Below are 21,866 nucleotides of genomic sequence, written 5' to 3' on the forward strand. Positions count from 1 at the left end.
ATCATGGTCCAATCGATCCAACCTGGGACATACCCGGACCGGGGTTCCGATCCGGTAACCGTCCGGACTGTCCGCACTGGTTTGGACCCGAACACTTCGGTGAGCTGAGATGAGCTTCCCCTTAGCTGTCTCAGCTGACCTAGCTAGTCCTTCAGCTCCAGTGAGCTGAACAACTCCAGGTGAGCTGGTCACATTCTTTACCCAGCTGGATGAGCTTGACCCGGACCACACCCAGCTGTCCGTCTACTCGTCCAACTCTCCTTTACTTCCTTCCTTCTTCTGATGATCAAGTATCCATGTCCTGAATCACTTAACCATCAGTTTGGACCATGATACACCTGGTTTCAGGTCAGATGACCTGACTTGGTGCGTCTCCATGTACCATGGTCCATCCGGCGATCCTATCTAGGATCATGGACATGACAACGAGTACTAGTAGTTAGTGTCGTAGACTCCTAAGTATTGTTTTGTTTTGGATATGAGTCTTTTCCCTTAGGTCTTTCCTAGGGATAGTTGTGTTGAGTGTATGTGCCGACAGCAGGTACGAAACCCGCCCATGCTAGGCATGTTTTGGGGTGGATTAGTGTTTCCTCGCCCTCGTATTCAGCGGGTTCAAGGAAACCCCTTATTCGCTGGATCGGGAAGACTCAGATAGATGGGGTCATGGCCTATGGCTGAGTGATTACACGACGGTGTAATGTGGCAGTAACCCGAAGGACTGTAGGCTGTCGCGCAGTAACCCGAAGGACTGTAGGCTGTCGCGCAGTAACCCGAAGGACTGTGTGCCGCGGTCGGTTGAAAGTTCTTTCTTCTGGCCTTTGTGGTAGGGAGATAGTATATTGCCGATAGAGAGGGGGAACACGAAGTCACCAGGGCCCAGGTTAGAGTGTTGTGTTAGTGTGTCGTAGAGGGTTATGGAACCCTCGCGTTAATGTAGCACCGACATACGGTGTTACGAGTTAGATCGAGTCATTGGTAGTTACTCATAGTCTTATTATTGTGATTGTGGTTGTGGTTGTTGCTTGTTTGTTTTGCAGGTTCTAACATTAAGTCCTAAGTCGGGTTTAGGTACCAGATTAGGCTTGGTGTGTATTTGGTTAGTGTAGGCCTGACTTTGGCCTATATGTGTTTTAGTGATTGCTTGTGAAGGGTGGTGGATATTAAAGCTATGCGGTATCATTGGTTGGCCGATCATGTTCTTGTTTGAATTATTCAATGTATGAATATTTCTTGAATCAATAAAGAAATTGTTTTAATATGCGCTTCATGAGTACTCTGATATTTGACTAGTTCGGTCTAACACAACGTTAGATCGTAGTACGGGTTGAAAAGCCTTAGGCCTCGATATAACGGAAAACGCTAACTCTTGGCCAGGTTGCAAAGCCTTGTGCCTTGACGCAGCGGGATGAGTTAGTGGATGAACTGGTCTAGGTCGTCGAGTAAATTTTGTGACTTTGACCAGATCATTCCTAGCCCGTCACGTAGCGCTTCCAGACCATGGTGTTGGGTTGGACGGTCAGTCATGTTCTTGTTTGATTGTTGGCTGGCCGGTTTGGTCATTCATCTCTAACCCTGGGTGTTGGACTGTCGATCGGTTATGTTCTTGTTTGATTGTTGGCCGGTTGATCGACCATATCTCTAGGACGGTTCAGGGGTGTTACGGAGGCGGGATCAGAGCATGGTTGCGTACATGCTTCCGGAACTCATGATTTAATCGATTTTTGAATATTTTCTCGAGTCAAAATAAGTCACAAAAGGCATTAGGGAAACCGGTCACGTCCAGCGATATGGTTTGTGGTTTTAGGAATTAGGATTGAGATAACAGAATCTAGAATTGCTAGGTTGCTGGTTAGCATTGCTAGGTTGTTTGATTAGCATTGCGGTTTGGCTGTTGTTAGTATTTGTTGGGTTAGTTTTTGACTAACTTGTGTGTGAGGTATTCTTTTGAGTTGCAACGAGTAAGTGTGTTCATTGATCGGAACTTTAAGGGATGAAAACCTTAAAGTGGAGGGAGTTCGACGCCAAACCCAAACCCAAAGCGAAAGAAGAGAGACAGATTCAGAGAACTGGGATGTGGTATGGACTGGATATATGGTGAGGAACAAGACTTCGTTGGGAAAGGACTTCATCAATAGTTGAGAAGACGAAGATTGAGAAGGATTTGAGGAATCTGGACAAGGATGATATCTATCGAAAGGAAAAGATAGTATCATGGGAAATGAGTGTGTTATGGCAGAGTAAAAACAAGAGGACGATCAGTGATCATTCCAGTGATGAGATATGAAGACGATTGTGGAGGCCTTGAGGAGGACATTCAAGGAACGGTTGTGGACAGCGTAAAGATATATGGAGATGAGTGGAGAATGTCAAGAAGATGAACAATTGCGCAACTAAGACGGATTCTACTAAAGGGGGGGGGGGAGAATGTGATAACCCGCCCTTCGGGATAACAATGGCCGAGACAGAAGATTGGCCGAACATCAACTTGGTGGTCGAATCGCGGGCGGTAAAGATCGATCGGAAAATTTCGAAGAACGAGATGGTCAAAGAATTGATCGTGAGTGAATTATGAGTCGAATAAGCTGTTCGACCATAGCTAGAAGATTTCTTAGATTAATCAGACGGACGTTTTGGAAGCATAACATTTTTAGAAGCTCGACGGTTTAGAAGCATGACGGTTTAGAAGCATGACGATTCTTAACCACGAAGTAATCCTCAAAACTTCGTATCGGTAATATATATTATGTTGGAAACATAATACGTTGGAAGCATGATGGGAATTAAGTAGGACGGGAACCAAGCACGATGGGATCGAAGCACGACGGGAAAACCCGAAATTGGACGAAAACCCTAATTTGAGTATTATGGAAGTTTTCGATGAAGCCGAAGGAACGAGAAATATTTTTCATCAAGGTCAGAAATATATTGGAGTTTATGAAAAATATTCAGACCATCGGAATGGGAGCGGAAAAATATTTGGGATTGATCACGGGTCGAAAATTTGCCGGAAAGACCGAAATCAGACGCATGGACCGAGAAGCTCGAGGTGGCTTGATCTAAGGGATCATGACGTGGTGTCAACCATTTAACCTGCTGAGTGTCAACACAAGAAGGAGGTGTAGACGTGCATGGAATCAGTACATCCAGCCTGACATGTAGAAACACGAGGTGGATCGACCAAGCACGAGGTGTCTTCGCGCATGCAACCGAAGCATGCTGATCGACATGTGTGAGATGGTGTGTCGGCTTGCATGATTTCCAGTCATGCAGCCTGACATCTGGAAGGAGTGGTGGCGTCCTGCATGTGTCCTGCCCATGCTAAAAGACATATGGAGCACGAGGTGTGGCCGCGCATGCGTCCGGAGCCATGCGAAGCGACACACGGGCTGCCACCAACCTGAAACTGATTGGTTGTTGTCTCCTATAAATACCCCACAACCCCAGCTCATTTCAACACATCTTTATTACATCTTATGATGCTAGCATAACTTTTAATTTTGATGTTGTTGTCGTACATGAGTATGTGTGAATATGATAAATATGTGTTTGTATGTATAAGACAAAATATATAAATAATTAAACAGAATTTTTCTATTAAAAAAATAGTTGTATAAAAGTCTAAAAGAAATAGAATAAATAATTTCCTTTTTTTAAGTCTAAATAAAATAAAAACCTAAAAGTATCTTATTTTTCATATAATTAACTAACTTTACTTTTTAATAATTTTGTGTTAAAAAATATAAACCAAAATTAATTTTAAATATTTCACCTGATATAATTGTGATATGTGTCAATTAAAAAAATTAGATTGTGAATGTGTCAATAAAAACTTCCATTATGTGAAAATAATTTCTTCTTTTCCTAAAATCTTAAATAAAAGAAATTTCTAAAAGAAAATTCTTTTCTAATCTTAACCAATTAAGAATTTTTCCTTTTTTTAAATCGTGACCAGAGAGAATTGTAAAATTTTATTTAATAGAAATTTTTACTTTAATTAACAAGAAAAATTGTAAAAATATTAATGATATTGAAAAAATGAATTTTGAAAATTGAAACTTTTAAAAATAGTTAATATTAACTGGAAATAGTTTGATAGAAATTTTATTTTTTTAAATCCTTGAAAAAATATAATTGTAAAAGATTATGTAATATTAATTTACTTTTATAAAATCATACAAAACTGTTAAAGAATATTTGATAGTTGTTTTACTTTTTTATAAAAAAAATTCTTACCAAAAAAAATGTGTATAATATTTTTAAATCCTGACCAAAACAGAATTGTAAAAATTTATTTGATAATATTTTGAAGAGAGTGTTTGATGATGAACATGATACTAAAAAGTATTTAATTGACAAACGAAGTGTAAAATTAGTATTAATACGAATCGTAAAAATAACAATTTTAAAAATATTTATTAATAAGTAAAAATAATTATTTGATAGCAATATATTTTTTCTGAAATTCTAAAAAGATAATAATTGTAATAGGTTATATGACAATAATTTATCTTTTCTAAAATCTTAAACAAAATTGTAAAAGAGTATTTAATATTATTTTTTATTTTTTAATTGTAAATAAAAAGGAGATTTATAAAATAGAATGTTTTCTTTTAAAAAAAAAATCCTAGCAAAATAAAATTTTAAAGACTTATTTAATAAAACATTAAATTAGTACATAAGAACATATATAATGTTGTTATTGATTCGATTGGTGTATTTAACTTTCATTTTTTTTTATTTTTCATTTCTTATTTCAGATTGTGTTTAGTTTAAATGTTTATGTATAGTATTTTCTTTAATCTTTAGTATAAAGTTTATATATTGTAAACTATAAAACCTATACTAAAGAGTGCATGTGATTCTGACTAGTTTACGAACAAAACCCGTTGCAACGCAACGAGCTCATATATTGTAAACTATAAAACCTATACTAAAGAGTGCATGTGATTCTGACTAGTTTACGAACTCTAAATATGAAACCATAAAGTGTGTCAAATGTTTAAGCGGACTGAGTATTGTTTCATCAGAGTAGCAGATAGAAAACGATAGGAAATAGGAAAACCTAGAATCCACAAATAAATCTAATAAATCACTTTATTAAATCAGTTTATTAAAGATATCTTTTGGAATGTGGTTTTCCATTAATCTATAAAATCCATCAAACCACATACTATCTTGGACAATTAATGAATCCACTCGCTGGGCGAAGCGTGACCCACCCTAGTAATATATGTTTAGAGAAACCAACATACTTTTTTAAAGATTTTAAGAATCATTTTAGTGATGATACGTGACATAATTGCGATTTTTTTTAAATCCTCATATTATTAAAAGATAAGCATTTTTTAAAAGTAACCTTAAATTGGTAATTTATTTATAACCATGCCATTTACTGACATGTGGCTTCTTCTTGCTATTGGTAAAACTAATATGAATTGCATTGTATATTTTAAATTAAAAATGTTAAAACAACCTTTTGTAATGACGACGTTACTCTAACTCTAAATTAGTGGTGAAAATAAGTACTGAAAACGTAAGTTATATCACTACCGTTCATGAGCCTACTAAGAAGATACCTGCAAAAACAAAAAAAAAAATTGAACATGAGAACTATAACTCAAAGTAGTTATAATTAATTTTGAAATTGAGAACATAACTCAAAGTGATGATGTACCACACGGTTTCTTCTCTTGGTTCAGACCCACTGTTAGCACACGTTATTAAATTATATTTTAACAGTAACACATTCTAATCACTTAAACCGAATGTTAGCACAAGTTTTCTTTGATTCAAATTAGTATATATCCGGTTAATGTCATATGCAGAGGATGTTTTTGCATTATATTTGAGAATATGAACACTTTCAACACAATAGAAGTGTCCATAAAATTATTTTCTATAAATCGAGCAAAAACAGAGTTATAAATCAGTGTTTCTTTTCCAAATTATAATATTTCATATTTCATGGACATGTCTTTGCATTATATTAGAGAATATGAACACACTCAATGGGCAGGGGCGAAGCCAGAATTTTGTTATGTTGGATGCACTAATATTAAATAATTTTCAAACATATAATATTAAATTAAAATATAATATAATATTGAAATAAAATGTAATAAAATATTGATACTAAGACAATATCTTATAAAGAAATTTTACATTGATTGATCATTGCTTGAAATCAGGTATCACTTCTTAGTTTGTGATATTTTCAAGCAATTTTTTGATAAATCAAATGAGATGATCACTTTGAATGATTTCACATTCGTTTGGGTAGGGTAGCTTCCACTAATTTGGTTGCAAAAAAAAAACATTTTTCATGATTTGCACCAGTAACACGTAAATTCAAAACCAATTCCAAAAGCTTACAAACTAAAACATATTAATTAATTAAATAACTAATATTACTTTTTTATCGCCTATAAAAAATACAATTTATGAAAAGTCAAATGTATACTATTATTTGAGAAATGATTTTGATTATTATTCATGTTCTCTATGATTTTAGATAATCCTCAAGACATTATTCGAGAATTGATTTGCTTATGTGGCATCACCATCACTATATACACTCTTACAAAAAAAGATGACATAACTTTGAGAAATTATGACATCACACCATTAAAGTAAATTTCTTTTACAAAAAAAATATTTTTGTCAATATTTTTGAAATACAATTAAGATATAAAATTATCTATGATTAAATATTAATCAGGCAAAAACATTTGCATAAAAATATTTTATAAAATATTTCTAATATGCGAGTGTTTTAAAATTTCAACACAAATATTAATAAATATTTTGATGGAAAAACTTTGTCTTGTATAAATAATTTGATGTTTCATTAAATTTTTTTGAAAACATAAATAAAATTTATCATACTGATTTTTGAGTAATAATATATAAATTAATAAGTATTCATAAGAAAATTATGGTCACAAGTGAGAGTAAACCACCTAGTTAAATAATATTTGTCTGGGTTCGTAGAATTACGGATATCCGAATTTTTCGATTAGAATCGAAACAAATTGAATCAAATCAAATTTTACGGATATTTTGCCCACATATATAAATTTTTTTAAACATTATTTTGCCAGCCATATTACCCACAGTTTGATCGATTTCATGAGAAAGATTGTTTGATATCGTAGTAATAAAATTCTTAGCGTGGGATAAAGTTGGTATATGATTCAGACAGACAATGGTTACACAATTTTCTTGAAGGAAGAAAGAAAAACTTTGAATTTATATTTTGGGGTTTTAGTATTTAAGCCCCACTACTAAAGATGAATCATAAAAAAAAATCTCAAGTAAAAATCTTATGAAATAAATCCTCAACTTTAATTTTGTTAGCATATGTAACCCTCCGTCTATAAAACCGTGACGGAGGATGACATACGTTAACGGTTGACAAGTTGAGGGTTTATAATGTTGAAAACTTAGTTGAAGGGATTTTTTACGATTCAAAAATAGTTGAGGGTATGAAATGTTTAAAAATCTTTATTATCATTTATACATTGTTTTAGATTGATATAATCCTTTAAAACTAATTTATAAATTTTAATACATTACTTTGTAACTATTTTATAAAGCTTCATAAATATTTTAATACTTTTATATATGATTAATACGGTTTCACAATAATTTTATAAGTTTTTATAATTTCTACTATTTTTTAGGATAAAATAATCTAACATTATTTTGATACTACTAAAATATAAAGTAATACAATAAATAAAAAATAATATATATATTATTTTATAGATCAAGAAAACAAAAATATAATGTTTTTTCGGAAATTAATGAGAATAAAAATAATCATGCATTATTTTTGGTGGATAGAGAGAAAATATGAACCAGAAGACGGAAATCATGAAAATATGAAAAAAAAGTTTCATGCCTTAAATAGAAAGATTGATTTTATGGATAAATTATCCTCGACACTACTTAAGACTTAATATAGCTTAGAAACTTTAACTTATTTGATATTTGACAATGAAGATAAATACACACAAATTTTCTTATATCACTATATACTGTCAAATATCAAATAATTTAATATTTTGAAATTATATTAAGTTATAAGTAGTGTTAAAAATTATTAATTTAGGATGTATAAATTAATTTTGTAATAAATTAATGTATTACAATTTATAAATTATTTTTAAAGGTTTATAAATCAATCTAAAACAATGTATATATGATAATAAATATTTTAAATATTTAATGACTTTTAGTGATAAAACCCCTCAACTATTTTTGAACCGTAAAATAACCCATCAACTAAGTTTTCAACATTGTAAACCCTCAACTTATAAACCGTTAACGTATGTCACCTTCTGTAATTTTTTAGACGGAAAGTAACTTATGTTAACGAAATTATAGTTGAGGGTTAATTTTACATGATTTTTAGTTGAGGGTTTTTTCACGATTCATTTTAGTTGAAGGATTTAATTACTAAAAACCCTTATATTTTTGGGCGATTCTCTCAAATAGCCATTTTTAAGTTTTTGTCACAAAAATAGTTTTCAAGAAAAAAAAAAACCAAAATAGCCATTTTTTATTTTGAAAATTTTAATATTTATTTTTTAATATTTGAAACCCTATCCCGAAAACTCTACCCCTTAACTATAAACCCTAAGTCTAAATTAATTAACTCTAAAATAAAAAAGTATTTTTATCCTTCAATAAAACTTGTTTTAGTCATTTTCTTCATTGAAAGCTATTTTGTGAAAATAAACTAAAAAATTATTCAAGGGAATATCTCTGTATTTTTTTAAAAAAAACTTTGAATTTATGTGTACTTATTTGTCTTTTTTTTTTTTTGGGGTTGTTACACGTATTTGTCTTTATTGCCCCCAAATCACTCGTCTCAAGAGTTGTTGTCGTCCAAGATATTTCTCAAAATTAGGGTTTTTTTTTGTTTCTCTGTGTGTGTTCACTGTTTCATCTCTATTTCTTAATCTTCACCTTCGCTTTCAATTCGATCTGCTCAAAGTCGAAGATTTTCTTCTAGATTTCGGTAGATATCATTTTGCTGGATTCTGAAAGGTCGCTGTTCTGTTTGAAGCTAATCGTTTGGAACTGATAATCAAATCTGATGGCTGGTTTTGATGAATGGCCCTTTTTTTCTCTTGGCAGGCTGAAGGTGAAGAGGCATTATTTGGTGTCTGTGATGATCTCGTAGGGCGATTATGCCAGGCATTCCTCTCGTCTCTCCTGAAGCCTCTTCGTATGTTCTCTTTCACTCTCGCTTCCCATTATAGATTAAAAGCTTAAAGCTTTACTCTTTTTTTTTTTTTTTTTTTTTTTTTTGAAAAGCTTAAAGCTTTACTCTTTTTTTTTTTTTTTTTTTTTTTCTTGTTGAAAGAGTGGATATTGCTTTTGGATTCTTTAGTATGACAGTGAGTTGAAGCACCTTTGTATACATTGAGCTTCCTTTTTTGGATTCGCAGTTGTTCAAGAAGCACAGATTCGATGTGCCATGAAGACTCCCGTGTTCTTATGTCTGAAGAGGAGGAGATTGCTGCTGAAGAGAGCTTGGTTGCGTATTGCAAGCCTGTGGAACTCTACAACATTCTTCAGCGCCGTGCTATTAGGAATGTATGTCTTTCTCTTAACTCTTTACCTTTCCCTTGAGTTATCTCAATTATCATCAGCTCAGCTGGCATTGGTTTACTTTTTGACATAGTAAATTATTCCCATGATGGCTGTGGCATATGCCTTCCATCCTAAGTTCCTAACCATCTCTCTCCTCTCTTCCGTGTAGCCCTTGTTTCTCCAGAGATGTTTACATTATAAGATTGAAGCTAAACATAAAAGGAGGTAATAGTATTGTTTTCTTCTTCTTCAGTAGTTTTTGTCTAGTTATTAGACTAGTGGTAATCAGTATTTTACTGTGGTGCAGAATACAAATGACTGTGTTCCTTTCGGGCACTATAGATGCTGGAGTACAAACTCAAAAGCTCTTCCCTCTCTATATCCTGTTGGCAAGACTCGTTTCTCCTAAGCCTGTTGCAGAGGTATGCTTTTGAACCTCGCACAGAATTGGATTCATCTTTATCTGATGTCAATTTTAACTTAACATTTCGTCTTTAACACTTCTTTTTTTCTTCAAATTGTAGTATTCTGCAGTATATAAGTTTAGCCGAGCATGCATTCTTACTGGCGTCGTGGGGGTTGATGGAGTTAGTCAAGCACAAGCCAACTTTCTTCTCCCTGATATGAATAAACTCGCATTGGAGGCCAAATCAGGCTCACTCGCTATCTTATTTATCAGCTTTGGTGAGTGAGATTGATCCATGTGTACAAATTATTTTGATGACTTCCATATATGTAGAGTATCCAGATAAACGGATAAAATTATTTTCTTACTTGTAGCTGGTGCGCAAAATTCTCAATTTGGCATTGATTCAGGCAAGATCCATTCAGGTATTTCCATTTCTCATTGATGATACCTTTATGAAGCAAAGCTGCATTTTTTTTCTCCATATCACAGTGTGGAATTGTAGAAACCTAAGTCTGATTGATGACAAAATGAATCAGGATGTTGTGATTGTAGTATTAGAGTTTTCTTTTTCTGATTCAGTCTACATGAAAGTTTTTTTAAAATATTTTCTGGCAGGAAATGTAGGAGGACATTGCCTATGGAGCAAAGTATCTCTGCAATCGCTCTATTCGTTGTGGCAGAAATCTCCAAACATGGACTTGGGACAGAAAGTAGACACAGTCTCTCTTGTTGAAATGCAGCCTTGCTTCATAAAGGTAATACTCCCTAAATCGTTTTTAGTAGACTCTTTTAGTAGGTAAATGCTCTTCCCTTTTCGACAAATCGTTGGTCCCTCTAGTGAAATGGTGACTCTGGATTTAACTTCTTTCATGTAACTTAAAATCGTAAAATTGAAAGTAACTGCTGGTATAACTTGTCCATTTCATTTGAATGAAAACGTTACTGGTATAACTTGTCCATTTCTGCAGTTAAAGTCTATGAATGAGGAAAAGTGTGTCTCAATTCAGGTTCCTAGCAATCCCCTCACCTCGGTAACTCCGCACACTTTGCTGTACATCCATCCGTTATCCTGAAGAATATTATTTTATAGTTACTTATAATTCTTGTTTGAAGAGTTCACCGCAACAAGTGCAAGTCACCATATCCGGAGAAGAGGTTGGGGCAACAGAAAAATCTCCTTATAGTTCATTTTCATATGATGACATCTCTTCCCCTTCAATGCTGGAAATTATCAGGTTTACTTCAGTTTAGTCTACAATCCGGTTTCAGCTTTCTTGCCTCATTTCATTTCTTTTCTTATAACTGTATTAACTTTGTTGACCTGTCTGGTCTGCTTCCTTAGTTTTCTTTAATTGCAAGTGTTACCTACGACATATAGTGTCCATCTCTTCGTGTTGACTCTAAACCACTCTGCTACATTCATTGCCTAGGTTGAGAACACGGAATGTAGTTTTCAATTACAGATACTATAATAACAAACTGCAGAGGACCGAAGGTAATTTTTAACAATCGCTAACATATGAAAGTAAATAACATTTTAATCATCATTCTTGTTGCAAATAACATTTTGGATTTTGCTTGCTTTGTATCATGCAGTAACTGAAGACTTCTCTTGTCCATTCTGCTTAGTAAAATGTGCCAGTTTGAAGGTGGACTTTAATGTCAATTTCATTCGTACCTCTCAGTCAAAGAAACAGCTGTTTTTACTAATCTTTATAGTGACGCAATCTTTTTCTTTTTATTTGTTCCCAATCATGTTGTAGGGCCTGAAATATCATTTGCCATCAACCCATGATCTCTTCAATTTCGAGTTTTGGGTTTGTAACTTAATAACTCAGTTAGTCATTATTGCTCAATTTTTTTGTAGCCACTACTAATCTGCTCGACTTGGGTTTTAGGTGAGTGAAGAATATCAGGCTGTAAATGTGTCTCTCAAGAGTGAGACAATGATCTCCGAGGTTAGAGCATCTCTTATTTGTTCGCTTTTTTGTCCATTAGTTTTTTCCGTTGTAGGTCTTTTCGGCTGTGACAATTTCATTTTCCAATCTAACAAGTTCTTGGAGTGGTTAAATAGCATAACTGGAATATCTTATTGTTAATTGTCACACTATGATTCTCTGCTATCGTTCTCAATGACATGGAGAGATTAACATCAAAATGACATCGCTGTGGCCTTTAAATTTTGTGGCCATCAAAATTGGACTGTAGAATAGAGTCCTGAATTATATTGGAGTGCAACCTTTGTTGATCACTCTTAACGCAGTTTGCTAAATGTTAATGTTCACAAATTTTTGTTCTTAGATTAATGAGAATGGCGTTGACCCGAAGCAGCAAACATTCTTTTTCTCGTAAGTAATCTGGCCTATTATGCTGTCTTTACTTATCTCACTAGCATTGGGCTCTGAAAATTCTACAATATATATGACAGGTCAAAGAAAGGCAGACGTAGAAGGCAAAAGAGTCAAGTACGGAGCTCAAGGCAGGGGCATCATCTTGGACTAGGCTGCGAGGTGCTAGATAAGACTAATGGTATGTCATTGATTGTAATGAATCTTACTGGCTTCTTTCTCCATCATGCCATGAAAGCCTGTCGTTTTAATGTTTATTTTCAGATGCTCATTCGGTTAGATGTGAGAAGAGCCGAATAACTCCTGGAAAGCACTGCGAAAGAATTGGGGTTGCTGAGTCTTCTGGTCAAAGAGTTCCTCCTGGCACGAGTCCTGCAGACGTGCAATCATGTGGTGATCCAGATTCTGTGCAGTCGATCGCTGGAAGTACGATGTTGCAATTTGCAAAAACGAGGAAGCTTTCTATTGAACGGTCGGAATTAAGGAAGTATGTTTGATTTTCTGTCCTAGTTATATTACCACTAATACTAGTTGCTTGCTCATCCCAAATTATGTGGCTGAGTTTTTCATTTTTTTTAAATCTCCTTTAGCCGTAGCCTCCTTCAGAAGAGAGAGTTCTTTCACTCTCATCGAGCTCAGGTGATCTATTTCTTCTTTATCTCTCTTGCTTATGAAGATTGCAACTGATTTTGATTTCTACTGTGTGCGCTATTGCAGCCCATGGCTCTAGAACAAGTACTTTCTGACAGAGATAGTGAAGATGAAGTTGATGATGATGTGGCAGATTTTGAAGATAGAAGGGTATGTTTTAGAATGTATCTACCAAACTATAGAACTATTTTTTATCCAATAGTTTGAAATTTTTCTTTTTTTCTTTCAGATGCTCGACGATTTCGTTGATGTGACTAAGGATGAGAAGCGGATGATGCACATGTGGAACTCGTTTGTGAGGAAGCAGCGGTATGTCTTATCTCTTTTTTCAGAACATATGATGTTCATTCTTACTGCAAACAAATTCAGAGGCGCATGTGTAGTTGGTGGATATTCCTGCATTAGTTCTCTGTTAAACATTACATTGACACTGGATTTTGACCTTTTGCAGAGTATTAGCAGATGGTCACATTCCATGGGCATGTGAAGCGTTTTCAAGATTGCACGGATCCATCATGGTTCGACTCCCACATTTGATCTGGTAATTCAACTCTCATTTCCTGCATGGCTTGATTTGACACGTCTTTCATAGAAGGAAGTGTTTTCTTTTTGTTGTTGATAAAGGTGAGAACTTGTGTAGGTGCTGGAGAATGTTTATGGTTAAACTGTGGAACCATGGCCTTCTTGACGCCAGAACCATGAACAACTGTAATGTCTTTCTCGAACAGCTCCCAAATTGAAGACCCAGGAACACTATTTAAGTAGAAGAAAAGTGTAAACATTAAAATGTGAGAGAATAAGAGTTTTGTGTCTGATTTTTAACCACTTTTGGTCCTTTGATCAGGGATCGTTTTGGCTGTACACTCCGGTGTTATTAATTTTCATTTTCTTATCAAGGATTATATTAATTTACATTATTTAGTTTTTCATTTTATGTGTTATTTGTTCTGATTTTTTTTATTTAGGAGTTACATTAACTTGCAATATTTAGTTTTTCGTTTGGGGTGTTATTAATTTACATTTTTAATCAGGATTTATATTACTATGAAGTATTTCTTCTTTCCGTTTTGGGTTTTCTTAGTTTCCATTTTTTTATTCTAGAGTTACTAATTTTGCCTTACATAATAGATTTGGCAATGTAACTTTTGTCATAAAGATTATTTAACGGATATGTGGTAATAACTATTCAGTTAAATCATATAAAAGGGCCATCAGTATTTTACAAAGGGAAGGCTCTCTCGAACGATGATCGAGGCTTTGGTTAAACTCTTGAAGGAGCAGGAAGATCCTCTTGATTTTATGATCGTTTTACCATTCATCGTGACCATCATCGTGTTTATAGTTTCGTCCTTCCCTTACAAGAAACATATTCGAGATTGGCAACTTAATGAATTCAAAGTTGCTGCGTCAGATCACAAAGTTCTTCTTTTCTTGTTCTACTTCCTCTGTGGCGCATCAACACCTAACGACAATTGCGCTCAGAACCAAACCAACCCGGGCCTTGTTGTGTTGAGGTTTCTAATCAAAAGTGGCTGGGGCATGGTTTCTTTTGTGCTCTTTTCGAAGATTTGTGTTATTTTACGTTCAAAACCCTTGGAATCGACCATCAAGACAAAATCTGATGAGCGATGATGGATCTTGTAGCATGAATTCTTTTATTTATTAGGATTTTCTTCTATTTAATTACTATTCGTTCTTAATTTCTTCTTTGTTTTAATTAGAGGCTTTTACTAACCCATTCTCCTTTATTCAGTTGGATCCTTTATACCATTGATAAAGTCGTCCCTTAGATTATGTCTTCTTAGCAAATAATACGACGAACTTATTAGGTAGAGGCCAAAATTATGTCGGATTGAAAGTTACATCTTGTTAAGGACTTTTAGACCATCTCCATTGGTTAGAACCCATTCTAATGATTAATTTAATTGTAAATTTTGTACTTTATGAAATTTAGAACCTCTTAGTAAGGTAATTAAATTTGCGAAGGTCCAATGGTAGAACCCCTTTGAAATTTTTAAAAATTATATTTTTTTTTAATTTTAGAAATTGAATTATTATTGGATTTCATAAAATTTAAACAAATATGACATAAAAACATATTAAAATAGAAATACAAATTTATAATTAGAAGAAGAAGAAGCCATTTAGAGGATGTTAAGAAAGCAATATGGTAAGAGAGAAGCACAATGTGGTCGAAAATTTGGTGAATGTGAAGAAAGCAATATGGTAAGAGAAACAAAATCTTTAAACTGCGGAAAAAAATAAGAGAGAAGCACAATGTGGTTGTTCTTAGCTTATAGTCATAGTTTTAACTTATAAAGAAAACGTGGAAACACATCTAAGAATTGGCCATACATCTACCTATGAATAGACAACAAAAGAGAGACAAAAGAGTCTCACCATTTTGTTTGAATCTGTATCTCCAACACACAAATGCTGCAAGCACTAAGATTATAAACACGCAGAGGCTGATACCGCTAGCAACGATGATCTTGATTCGCTTGCTTCTAGCTGAGAGAGACACCAAAAACTAAACTGTAAACCATATTGCTAATACAATGTAAAAAAGAAAACAAGAATGTCTTTAAGACCTACGTAACTCAGAACGTACAATGTAAAGATACTTTAAGAATGTTTTGATATAACAGAAGCCACATCCAAGTCAACAACAACAGAATCATAACAACTAGCTAGTGTTTTAGCCATAACGAGTTCCTTAGCAAACCCTTCAGCGGTTCAGTCTGAGTACCAAAGAAGATAGAGACTCTACTCATCCCAGATCCCAAATCCACATCCTCGTCCTTAGCCACAAGCGACTTGGTGATCACCAAAGGCTTCAGCTCCTGGCTCTGATCCAACGTCATTTTCCTCCATACCAACACCACGAAAGTTAATAACATTGACTCTAAACAAGATCCTAACTTTCTCAACTGTTGCAAAACACCATTGACTTTCCAATGGTAGTCACTATGATATCTTAAAAGGAACTTACTTTTAGCAACTTTGCGTTTGAGAAAGGGCTTTTGCTTCATGTTCTTCTTCTCAACAGTCTGAAGATTCTTCTTGGCAAATTTTCTAGCTTTCTTCCCGAGCTTACCTATCTGAAAGCAAACTGTGCGATTACACGGGATATAACGATTCAGTTACCGAGAAGATAAATTCGAGTTCCGAATCTAAACTAAAGTTTCGGACTTTACAATATACGATTAGGTTTTAACGCACAAGACATCTTCTTCAAAAAGACAGACAGAGAGAGAGAAGGAGAGATTGTTGAGAGTGATAAGGCAGACCTCCTTCACGGTGGATTTCATGGACGGATTTGGAGGAGCACATAGCAGCCATCGCGGATCGACGAAGAGATTTCTCAGAAAAAAAAAACATCGAAGAGAGAGAAGGATAAATTTTTAACCCTTTTTGTCTAAAAGGAAATAGCCAATATCAAAAGAACAATTCTTAAACTGCTATATTAAGCACCAGTTCTCTTTTTTTCATCTCCTTTTTGATTTATTTTTTTTTTTTTTTTTTTTAAGAGCCTCCTTTAATAACCTCCATGGAGGTGCTCTTACATCATTTATTTAACATAAACATTCCTTTTTTGGAGAAATTTTGTTAGATAAAAATGGAAATCGCATCTTTATGTATATGTTGAATCAGAGAGAACTCTTATCTATATTTGACCTAGAATAAGGAAATAAATATGTATTCAAAAATGAAATTAAAAACATACCAGATAAAGAGGTTAAAGATAAGGATTTTTGTGAAATATTCAGTCATATTGCATATGAAAAATCGTTCAGGATGTGGTCTCGCCCGAATTAGATTACCCTAGCGTTGTTGCATTTGATGAGAGGGTCTGATGAGGACATCAGTTTTGACTTGAAGCCCTCGCCCAACCAAAAGAACCGAAGAAAACGGTCATGGAGAACAAACTCAACCAAAAGGAACCATAAACGGAGCAACAACTCGATATTCATCGACCAAGAAACCAAAAATAATCACTTTGATCGAAGGAGATTAGCCCAAAGTTGGTCTTATAAAAAAGATGGCCCATAACTTATCTATTTGCTCACCATGAAGCTACAAAGGCCTAAACCTGACCAGAACCCTCTAAATATGATATGCTCTAGTTCCACAAACACTTGGCTTATCCGTAGGAGCCTCTTTGCTATCCATACTAGCTATGGATATTCGGTTCTCGATTTGGTTCCAGTTTTGTTCTTTCGGTTCTTCGATTTTTTGGTTCTAGATTTTTATGATCCATTTAGAAACCATCCTATTTTCAGTTTGGATCTGTTCGGTTAATTTGTTTCTTGGATCGGTTCAAGTATTGATAGTGGAAAACTGGCAAAAACCAAAACAGTTTCAGTTTCTATTTGCTTCCTATTTGGTTCAGTTTGTAGTATAATAAGCAAACCGAAATCCAAAAAAAAACTGGAAAACCAAAAAAACGAATGACTTTTTACATTTTTCCGATAAAAAAACAAAAAAGTAACCAAAAGAACCAAAATTTTTAACATAACCAAAAATCGTAGAAAAAAACATGAAAACATAAACATCCAAAGAATTGTACAAGCATTATCATTCAAGCAAATTACAAGCAAACAAAAGTTTCAACTTTCAAACATACGTCTCATTCTCACAATCTGATAACAAACATAATCTGATACCAAAATTCAAACTCCAGTCCAAACTCTATCTCCAATCTCGAAAGCTTTGAATAAGGCTTCATATGTAAGAGAAGACTCGTAAGAAATATAATTCTATAAAATTAAACAAATCATGTTTTTCAATTCAATGGCTTAGAAATGAAAGCATTACCAAAGTCATTCACAAGGAGCAGTCTTCAATCTTCTCAATTCCTCATGTCTGATGTGTCTCACCGCTCTCACCTCTTACACAAAACACAATACTAAAAATTTGAAATAGTTATTTAGATAAAATGGAAGTCAAACTGAAAAAAAAACAAAGTTATCTTGTTCAAGTTCATCTTGTGATTCAATAAATGAAAGCATTTATTGTATACTAAAGACTCCTTTCTCATTTAACTGATACTCACACTTCAGCCACTTTTCGATGCACATCAATACCTCAATCATGTAGTGTGTCAAGAAATTTCTACTAGGTTCTAAGATGTGCCCACTTGTGCTAAATGCAGAGAAAAAAGCGACATAAGATACTTGCATTGCAAGTACATCCCTTGCCATCTCTGACAAAATAGGGAACTGAGGCCTATTGCCTCTCCACCATCCAAAGATATCATATTCTGTTCGAAAATTTTTTGTTTGATAAAAACGGAAATCTCATCTTTATATATCTTGAATCAAAGAGATAACTTTGATCTATATTTGACCTAGAATAATGAAATAAATATGTGATCCAAAATGGAATAAAAAACATACCAGACAAAGAGGTTAAAGATAAGTATTCTTGTGAAGTATTTAGTCACATTGCATATGAAAAATATTTGATCCTCTTCAGTTGAGATGTGAATCTTATTTATGACATACATAGTTCAGGATGTGGTCTTGCGCGAGTTAGATTACCCTAGCCTTGTGGCATTTGATGGGAGGGTCTGATGAGAACATCAGTTTTGACTTGAAGCCCTCACCAAACCAAAACAACCCAAGAAGACAGTCATGGAGAAAAAACTAAAACAAAAGGAACCAGAAATGGAGCAACATCTCAATATTCAACGGCCAAGTAACCAAAATAATCACTTTGATCGAAGGAGATTGGCCCAGAATTGGTCTTATAAAAAAGATGGCCCATAACCTATCTATTTTCCACATGTGTAGATACCAAGGCCCAAACATGACCCGAACCCTCTAAAGATGATCTGGTCTAGTTCCACAAACACTTCGCTTATCCATAGTGATGTGCCCCAGCCCATGGATCAGTACATTGAGCCAACTCAGTATGGAGATCAGGACATTCTGAATAATTCAACTGAGGTTCGCCCATCCCGACCATACCAGACAGACCGACCGTGCAGTGTACCGGATCAACCCGCGTACGTCCGGAAAGGAGCTTTGGCTGGAACCACGACCAGACGACCGAACTTACCGTACCAGAGCTCGTCTTTCTCGACCATCTCGACATTCTAAGGACAATAGTCGAGCCAGACTTAGCTTGGGTCGTGAAGAACCCAAAGACAGACATACTTTCCCACCCGGCGGACCATCTAGACAATCCCGCATGTGTCCTTATCTTTACCATGTGCATGAATCTGGTTCGATGAACCTTGACAGTAGCCGAAGGGTCATCCTTGACCAATCTGCACGGAAGACTGAGTCTTTGACTCATTAATAATATTCTAGTCAATGTTTCTATTTTCTATGTCTTGTTTTCCCACAATTTCTTTATTTCTCTTTGACTAGAACTTCTATAAATATTTAAACTCTTTTATGAATAAAATCAGTCTAAGTTTGAGTTATATTTTGTTTCTTCTTTTTTCCGAGTGAGAGAGAGAGAGTTCTTTAGCTAGTTCATTGGTGTGAACCGGCTTGTTGATTTGGTGGTCAGCCAATTCATCTCTGTGTGTTGTTTGGTGGTTAGCCAACACATTCATTCTTTCTTAGGTGGTTAGCCTTAGATCGTGGGTATATCAAGAGCCATTCTGCATCTCTTGATGATCCTTTCAATCCATTTTAGTTCCAGAAGTGTCATTTTCCTTCTCGGATCATATCCAACACCCAGCTAAAGTGATCCTCCAATTCAGGACGTATCAAGTGGTATCAGAGCCACTCTTCTGGTATCTTCTGAATCATTCCATCTTCTTATCTTCCATTTCTTCATAAACACTTCTTCTTCTACCTTTCTTGAATCCGGGCCTCTCATTACCATCCACTATATAAAAAAAGAGATCTACGATATATATATAAAAAAAAAGTTCAAAATTTTGATTTGTGGATTGGTGGTGGAAGAGAAAGCATGCTGGCTGAGGAGAAATCCAGCCTTTGAGGTGGTTAAAACGGATTCCAAACCGTTTTGTTTGCATGGATTTTTCTATCTTGAGAAAATTCCCTTTTGTTTGCATGGATTTGTCCATTGGGATTCCTTGATTTGCTCTCTTAGAACCTTGAGTAGAAGCTTGTGTGTAATCACCAAAGATCTGAGAGAAACACTTGTTTGGGTGAGGATCAAACACTTGAGAGAGTGAAGATTTTTATCTGGTAATCTTTTGTGTTGAGAATTTTCAGGATAAGATGTTAGGTCTTCTCAAGGAGAGTAGCCAAGAGAAATACCAAGGACATGCTAATTTTCATTCTTCATCTCAAAACTTGTTGAATGTTTTTGATGAGTTTGTTACTGTGCAGGAAAGACCAACCCTTAAAAGACCACATAAGGTGCCAAACCGGAGGTGGAAAGAGCAGTCCAAGTTGTCCAAAGGAGAAGCTGATCCAAAGAGGCGTTTTCTTCAGTTTGATGTCCAAGAGATCTGTGACAACTCTGAGAAGGAAATGATGAAAATCCTCAAGGACGTCAACAAGATCCAAAAGAAGAGCACATCCACACGAGCACCTGTAGCTGAGCCATCATTTTTCATCAGTGAAAAACCCAAAGGTAAATCTGAAAATAACCTTGAAGATCTAAAAGATTTTCAGATTCTTTACCAATTTTTGATAAGTATGATGAAGAGCTGATGGAAATTTGGATCACTTGTGAGGATGAATGTGATCTTCCTTCTCCAAAACCTGATCTTATGATTGATATTGATAATGAAGAGACTAATGGACTAACCTGTTTTGAACCTGTTATGCTCTAGAAAATCGTTTGATTCATTTGTCTTCAAAGAAAATAGCTTTAGTCTGAGCACTTATGGACATGAACTGATCACTGGAATTTTGTTTGCATCCTCATATGCTTTGGACGATTTTATGGTTAGCACATTGTTGGAACAGAATTCACATAGAGCTGCACATTGTTGGAACATAATTCACATAGAGCTGAAACCAATTTCTGTGGTGATTCTGTTTTGAAACCTGTCCATTCTTATTCTGAATCTGATCTTGAACTAAAACTTTTGTGTTCTGAATCTGATCAAGTTAGGCACGGTTTGGAAATGTTCCATGGTAGTTCATGCCTTGAAAAGATTCTGATTTACAACACCTTCTTTGATAAACATGCTGAGTCTTGGATAAGAAATTCTCAGTTTGAACTTAATCTTTTGTGTTCTAAATCTGAGAAACTTGTGCATGTTTTGAATTTGTTCTTTAGGAAATGTGCTATCACGTGCCCTGACACCATTCTGGTGTACAACACTTACTTTGATAGGCTTCATGATGATCTGAAACGTGTGCTACATGTTCTAGGGAAAGAAACTGTGGTTTATGATCTGAACAAGTAGTTGTCTTGTACATATGATCCTGGTATTTTAATGTTTGTTTTGAGTGTCCAGGATAAACAGGATCAGTCTTCAAGAGGTGTCAGGAACAGAAGCAGAGATCGTGCTTATCAGTTTGAGATTTGGAGAGGCATGTACTCGAGGAAACCAACTTCAAAACTCCAAGGAAGTTTATGTCCAAAATTTTCTTTCTCTGAATTTTACATGATTTTAAAATTCTTTTTGTCTGATTCATTTCCTTTTGATTCAGGTAATATTGATTTGAGGTCAAATCCTTTTCAAGAGGGAGGGAATGATGTGCCATTGGGTAGCGCACCGGCAAAACAGACATGCATGGCTTGATCATGGGAAGCAGTAAAGATATATGTTCATTGTTTGACTCATATCTTCCAAACCACGAGGCTTCTATGCATGAAATAACTTGGAGAATGTTCTCAACTCAATTACAAAGCTCCTCAAAGAAGAATCAGATCAAACGGAGTTCATATGTGACAGTTAAGCCATTTACAAA

General features: G+C 34.8%; 1 protein-coding gene and 1 long non-coding RNA gene across 3 annotated transcripts; one reads left to right on the forward strand and one right to left on the reverse strand.

Moving 5' to 3' along the window:
- The first annotated feature begins 8,866 nt into the window (after nt 1-8,866).
- LOC106320093 (polycomb group protein EMBRYONIC FLOWER 2) lies at nt 8,867-13,923 on the forward strand. 2 transcript variants are annotated; one of them, XM_013758460.1, is made up of 22 exons: nt 8,867-9,054; nt 9,145-9,235; nt 9,459-9,606; nt 9,773-9,828; nt 9,911-10,025; nt 10,128-10,287; nt 10,384-10,434; nt 10,628-10,767; nt 10,981-11,043; nt 11,126-11,247; nt 11,443-11,507; nt 11,609-11,661; nt 11,776-11,829; nt 11,911-11,970; nt 12,314-12,360; nt 12,441-12,541; nt 12,625-12,847; nt 12,951-12,999; nt 13,078-13,161; nt 13,241-13,320; nt 13,463-13,552; nt 13,652-13,923. In XM_013758460.1, exons 2-22 carry the CDS (start codon nt 9,198-9,200, stop codon nt 13,749-13,751), a joined length of 1,899 nt encoding a protein of 632 aa, XP_013613914.1. In that variant the 5' UTR covers nt 8,867-9,054; nt 9,145-9,197; the 3' UTR covers nt 13,752-13,923. The 2 variants fall into 2 exon arrangements, with proteins under 2 accessions (XP_013613914.1, XP_013613915.1); XM_013758461.1 differs by having other exon boundaries at nt 10,637-10,767.
- A 1,312-nt stretch (nt 13,924-15,235) lies between these two features.
- LOC106320095 lies at nt 15,236-16,859 on the reverse strand. Its single transcript, XR_001265698.1, has 3 exons — nt 16,302-16,859; nt 16,004-16,123; nt 15,236-15,879 (listed from the first exon to the last, which is right to left on the reverse strand). It is a non-coding gene; the product is annotated as an uncharacterized LOC106320095 (long non-coding RNA).
- Nucleotides 16,860-21,866: the final 5,007 nt, after the last annotated feature.

This window comes from Brassica oleracea, unplaced genomic scaffold (genome assembly GCF_000695525.1).
Source record: "Brassica oleracea var. oleracea cultivar TO1000 unplaced genomic scaffold, BOL UnpScaffold00798, whole genome shotgun sequence".
In the NCBI taxonomy this organism is placed as follows: domain Eukaryota; kingdom Viridiplantae; phylum Streptophyta; class Magnoliopsida; order Brassicales; family Brassicaceae; genus Brassica; species Brassica oleracea.